This window comes from Morone saxatilis, unplaced genomic scaffold (genome assembly GCF_004916995.1).
Source record: "Morone saxatilis isolate NCDOM2014 unplaced genomic scaffold, NCSU_SB_2.0 Contig19, whole genome shotgun sequence".
NCBI classification, from domain to species: Eukaryota; Metazoa; Chordata; class Actinopteri; family Moronidae; genus Morone; species Morone saxatilis.
In genome coordinates, this window is record NW_023339751.1 from 22,495,714 (window position 1) to 22,502,390 (window position 6,677).

General features: G+C 40.1%; 1 protein-coding gene across 5 annotated transcripts in view; it reads right to left on the reverse strand.

The window, feature by feature from the left end:
• Positions 1 to 6,677, reverse strand: part of gbf1 (golgi brefeldin A resistant guanine nucleotide exchange factor 1) — an 85,860-nt gene that overhangs the window by 31,853 nt on the left and 47,330 nt on the right. For 3 of the 5 annotated variants that reach the window (XM_035663156.1, XM_035663157.1, XM_035663155.1), the window contains exons 8-9: positions 3,629 to 3,683; positions 3,131 to 3,211 (exon numbers count right to left, since the gene is read on the reverse strand). In XM_035663156.1, coding sequence (XP_035519049.1) covers positions 3,131 to 3,211; positions 3,629 to 3,683 — 136 coding nt within the window. The remainder of the gene's footprint in view (positions 1 to 3,130; positions 3,212 to 3,628; positions 3,684 to 6,677) is intronic. The other 2 variants (XM_035663158.1, XM_035663159.1) reach the window with 1 other exon arrangement.

Here is a 6,677-nt window from a genome sequence, read left to right on the forward strand (position 1 = left end):
GTCTCCCAAAGCCCAAGGTGACGTCCTCAAATGTCTAATTTTGTCCACAACCCAAAGATATTCAGTTTACTGTCACAGTGGACTAAAGAAACCAGAAAATATTCACATTTCAGAAGCTGGAATCAGATAAGTTTAACATTGTTTTTTTTTGTTTTTTAAATTGATCAATTATCAATTAGTTTGCGATTACTAGTTGACAACATATTGCTTAATCAACAGAAATGAATATTTTCTTACATTCCGATTCATTACACTTACTCTGTTGACCCTTGTGCAACACGCTATGGCAACACAATAGGTGATAGTTGGTCATAAAAATAAATCAAATCTAAATATCTGGAGAAAACATAAACTTGACAATCATCCCTGGTTCTCTGAGAAACAGGTGATGTATCTCACTTTGGGAAGATACTGAGTGAGGTTCCAAAGAGAACATCCTATTTGATCGGGGCACAAAGTGAACACAGCTTCAACTGTAGATTAACCAGCAGGTAATTTCATAAGACAATGCACAGAAATAAAAGAAAAAAAAGCCCAGTATGTACATGCACACAAATACTGCACACTAAGAGGAGCTGCTTCCACTTGTTCTGCTTTGATGATGGGTGCTGTCATTTTAAAAGGTTCTGTAAAGGGATTGTTTTAGGGTGAGTGTCATTCACAGTTTCAGACACTCTTCTATACCTGTTCTGTGACCTTATCTCATCTAACCTAAAAAAAATATTGAAACATGCACTATCCTGCAACAGCTGAGTAAGCATATGGGTGTCATGATATACAGCAGCTGACACATATGTATGAGGGTGTAAACCCAAAAGACCGTTCAATTAAAAACAAAACTCAACAATAATACAAATGCAATGTGAGCATTCACAAGCAGACATGTCATAGTGAACTATGTTTAACATGATAGGACTGTGCAGAATCATTTATCTGTTGGTTTGTTCTTTAATAACAGATGATCATTTCTTACATACAGCACATGTCAAGTTCCACCTTCTAGCCAGGCTTACAGACTACAGAAGTGGGAGGTTAGTGAGGTCTTAAAAAGGACAGGGGAAAGGTTACAGGGAGAGATTCTCCAGCCTAAATACTGAAAGTCATCTTCCTTACCTGCACTCGTTTGTTTTTCCACAAGATATTGTAAGCCTCAGAAGAGAAGGGGAGCGGGCAGGTGCCCGTGATTAGTGATGGGTAACATGTCAGCAGTGGGACCAACATAAAACACACTTGAGCATACAGGTTTATGCATGATGGGAGGGGCGTGGGATCCAAAGAGGGCACAGGGTTTGGAGACACAGGCACAGCCACTATAGACTCTAACCACTGGAGAATGAGCAGCGAGCTGATGAGCAGGCAGTGTGAGTGGGCAGGCAGACAGAACATGCAAAAAGCAACAACTGCTGGAACAACACCTTCCAGCTCAATATTCAGGTCTCACATAAAAACCACATATAACAGTCATTCAAACAGCAAAACAGGAAAATGTTGACTTAGGCTATATTTATTCTAGTATAGCACATGTTCAAAACAGGCTGACTTCCATTATTTCTTCTTGCAGCTTTCTCGATATCATCAACCTGTACAGCTGGAGAGCCCCCGCAGTTCTACACCTACAGTTTTAGACATATACGCATGTGTGAGTTCCTGGCCCACTGAGCTTGTTGGAAAGGTTTGCCTTCAGGCCTTTGTAGTAATTTTGGTGCCTAAACCTTACCAAACAGTACAGGTTTCTGGCAGATCACCCTGAGGGAAAACTCCTCCCATGTGCCACCATTTTAGATATACGCATGCCCCACGAGTATTTTTTTTTTTCGTTTTTCCTTTCAACTTGATGGATGGGGGCAGGATGGAATCGAACCCGGGCCATTGCGGTACGGACTCAGTCTACATTGAGCACAGTGTAGTATCCCAATTATTGTTATTTCTGCTTTTTTGTTAAATGACATTTAATTGACTGAATGTAGGCCAAAGACAAAGTAAATTGTACAATGGGTTTTTTTTTATCAGCATTGGCAGGAGAAACGTTTTTGTCGAGACGCAACAATAAATTAATGAAATCTTTACGACATAATTACTATTAATTATTGATCAAATTCATGAACTCATGCTGAAGCTAGCCAGCTACCCAAAGTAAAAGCTGGTTCCCAGGGCATTCCAAAGGATAGGCTGACAATATTCACTGAAGACAGTTGGTTAACGTTAGCTTGATAACATTAAGGTACCCACTGCGTAGGGTTATTAAAACATTAAAGGACAAATGATAACGCCTCGTAGATATAAGCAGTGCCGTCTACAGTTTTCTGGGTATAACGCAGTCAGACTGTCGTTTTAAGTTGCGCATGTATAAATATGTGGGTTACAGCGGTACAGGCCAGAAAAAAAACAGTACGCACCATCTTTGTAATTTTAGAAACATGGCGGACTCTGTAGAAAAGGACCCGCTCCCTCGGTAGATAAAAATGTCTCCTTCTAAGGTAGCAAAAACACAATGATTCTTATTTTCAGGTGAATATTCACTAATGAAAACATACCTATGAATATTATAATCCATTTCTGACAATAGATGCTTCTGAATGTTATACACTGGACTGGAGCTTTTAACTTGATTTTTTAGGTGGGCCTTTTTCAGGGGGCTAAAATACATTTTGTTGCTGCACCTACCCAAAGCAGTGCATTGCTTCGCTTCCATGCCGGTACTCCTGTCTGCTTCTTTAAACTGGGGACATGCTGACTGCAGTATGCTGTAGGTAATGCACCGACTATGGGTAAGTACCTCATACAACCGCTTCCAAAATACCTGAACTATCCCTTTAAGTATGTATATAAAAATGGCAGCATTTGATACTTGCAGTATTTTAATAGCCACTGCTCATACTACAGTTCTACCCCACAATGTTCTCATTTTCATTCATTAGAGCAACTAAAATGTGTGGAATAACAAAAACAACAACAGTTTTATCTCTGGATAATATGAATAGGCATGAGCAAAATGTTAGAAACCCTGAAAACCACCAAAGTTTAACAGCAACCCAATGCACACTCATGCACTCCCACAAAGAAGCCATGTTAACCCTGCCTATGTCCGTGCACTACGCCAGTGGGCCAATCAGGTGGGAAAGTTAAGTACCCTCTCTAGGCCACTCTGTGTTGTGTTTCTATGCTGCTCTGCACAAATAAGATCTTGAGTGTCCAGGATAGAGGATGGGGTCTGTTGGAGGGAAAACAGGCAAACACAGAAAGATGGGCAACTCAAACCAAAAACTACAAGTTCCAAAAAGCAAAACTGAACTGAAAGGGCAGAAATGAGATTAGACGGGACTGCATTGTTGGGAACATGTGACAGGCGTAGTGGTTTTAAAGGTTTATCCAGACTTCGAGTCCTTAGATGTAAAGTTAATAGAGTACAGATTACAATATACAGATAATGAGGTTGATCTTTTGGACATTTCTCAGTCAGTGATGTGATGTGTTGTTATTACATCAATAACTGTATTTCACAGGCACAGATACAAAGTTCAGACAGAAACCTAAAAATAGCACAATGACAATGAAAAAACCAAGACATTAAAATGGAGAAATAATAGCGAGCAGATCAAATACGCATTCAACATCTCAGTCATGTTACCTTCTTCATGTTGGCACCCACATAACTCTTGGCCTCCTCTTTGAACTGTGGTAGTCTGAAAGAAAAAAAAAAAACACCCATACAATTTAATTAAGGCAGTCTTTGGGAAAACAATTTTCTGACATAAATCTATGAGTGCTGCAGGGACAAAACATGAAAATCTTTTATGCTTGTGTTAACCACAGACTTTATTTTAGGCCTCTAACCAAAAACCCATTCAAAAAACCCAACTGACTTCAAGGAGACTGAACCGGAGGGGCTAAAATGCTAACACAGCTCTGGGTTTTAGGACTCATTCCTGCAGCATTGTTCAGGAATCATCCTTATAGATACAGGAAATGCAAAATTATGAAATAGTAAATAAAAAAGGTATAAATTGTGCTGCTGATGACTTGAGGAGCTTTTAATTGCATCTGTGTTTCTACTTTTATTTTAGAATCTGTATGGTTCAAATGCTAAGTTTTAAAAAAAGAGCAAACATATTCCATGTTAGAGAGATCAAATCACATCAAGTTTATTGTCACATATACAATGATACAAAGTGCAGTGCATAGTGAAATCTGTCATTCATTCCATCCTAAGTATTTGGAAGTGGGCAGATCAAAACAATCTGAGCTGGTGAACAGTTTGGTGTCGGAGGTGGTGTGAACAGGTAAAATTGTAACCCACCATTACAGCTGTGTGACTGTGTAGCTTTAAAAACACAAGTCTAAAAAAAAAGATACTATTAGCTGCATTATGGGAAATGTAGGATCCAGAGTTTTTGGAGCTTGACCTATATCAGGGACTAAAAGGCAGTAGGTCCGCAATTACGATTAATTGCAATTCCCACTAATTTTAAGGAAAAATAATTTTCCAGGACCTTTCCAGGACTTTTATTGAAAGTACAGGACAGCACTTGCTCACTAACTACTCATTTACCAGTAGGTCAAGTATGGACACATTTCATTTTTTTCCTCCTTGTATAATGATACAGATTAATGATGAAGTGTCTCAGGTTCATAACAGATAAGTGGTCAGCATTCATGAGATGCTCCATCTTAATTCAACGACTTTTCTACCGCATACCGTAACATGACTGTGGCCACAGCCCAACAGTTCTAATTAAGTAGAATTCATTTTACATAAAATTAATCTCCTCACTTATTAGCCTGTTAAAAGAAGAAGCAGAAAGTCTTTGCTGCATGCCCAATTACCATTTCTGTGCGTGTATTTTTTAACCACAACAAGACTTTTTTCCACTTGGCTTTCATGAGAATTCCGCTTCCGGCTCTGAAAACAAAAAATTGCCTTTCTAGTCTTCTGAGCACTCAAAGCGCTTTTACACTACGTGCCACATTCACTCAGTCCAGGAAACAGAAACTAAGTTATTCATGCACATTCACACACCGATGACGCAGCATCAAGGACTCAAGGATACTTTGACAAGCAGCCGGAGGAGCCAGCGACTGAACCACCAACCTTCCGATTAGGGGACGACCCGCTCTACCTCTGAGCCACGGCCACCGAAAGTGTCATCCTGCACAGGTTCTCCTACCAACAGTGCAGTTTCTAACTAAAACTGTAGGACATCTTAGTGAGGGGCTGGGAATTTTGAAATATTATTGAATGATTTAATAATAATAATTTAATCAATTAATGATTTGGCCTATAAAATATAGTCCAGATTAGTCCATAATGGCATCTTCAAATGTCTTGTTCTGACCCAGAAATTTAATTTACTGTCATAAAAAAAACATAAGATGTTCACATTTGAGAAGCAGGAACCAGTGGAATTTTGCTATTTATGATTAAAAACTTAGTCATATGTTGAGATTATCATAATTGTTGCAGACAATAAAATATTTCAAATCTGCCTATTGTTGGAACCCCAAGCTTGGTGGAAATGTAATACTAAATTGCGAGAGCCATAGTGTATTTTCTAAACCTAAAACAGATGAAACAATTAACACAAAAGGAATTTAGATTGTGTCCTGAGCTGCTTAAGGCAATATCACGGTGGGAATCTCAAAATTTTAAACCTGAGCCAATAAACTTTTCCAGAATTTGATGAGCAATGCTGGCTGCTGTTCTCAAGGCATTACACCCTTTGTGTGTGTGTGTGTGTGTGTGTGTGTGTGTGTGCGCGCCACTAGGTTTCTGTGGATTCTAAAGCTCTGCTGGAAAATGAGATGTCACCAGCAGTCACACACACATACACACAGACAAACAAAAAAGAGGAGCCGGCAGCCCCCCTCCTGACATTAACTGAGCGTTAATAGAGTGTTGTCTTGCGAGCATGATTATTGGATGATCTGTGGGTCCAACAGATTAACATGCCTAATACTTTCAGCAGGCAATCTAAGACTCCTTCTGAGGAGCTGAAGAGAGCTGCTGTTCATTACTCTCTGATGGGGGGCGGAGGAGGGGGGAAGCCCAGACCCTCTCACATCTCTATTATCCAGGGTCTGTGGACAAGTAGGGGGCTGGGGGGGCTGAACATGAGCAAAATGAGATGTGGGGCGTGTGTGTATGTGCGTGAGCAATATCAGAAGGATGTAGTAAAAAGCCCACACTAAATTTATATCTGCTGTCTATGCTCAGGGATGCCTCTGTTTATGACTGTGGCCGCCATGCTCTTCTATTTCCATGCTCGCACAGTAAAATCTTGTTAGGACATGATAACAAGGTGCCATACAAGAGTCCTGCCAATAAATAAAAACAGGCCAAGAATGCTGGGGGTGAGAGTCGGTGAATGGCGACAAGCTTGGCAAAAACCAACACTGGACTTCAGTGGGGGAAGATAACCCATCACTTTGTGACAAATCCTGTTTCAAATAGACTTGGTGGAGACGCCTTCAAACATCAGGCGGATAACACCAGAACTTTATTTTGAGCTCTGTTTGTTCTGCAGGTGTGCTCCTCCACATTCAAATGAGCACAGATTTTTTTTTAGGGCTGACTTTCCTGATTGCTTCTGTCTGGGATCGCTGGCGATGCTAATTCTGTGTGTGTGTGTGTGTGTGTGTGTGTGTGTGTGTGTGTGTGTGTGTGTAGTTATGCTTCTTAG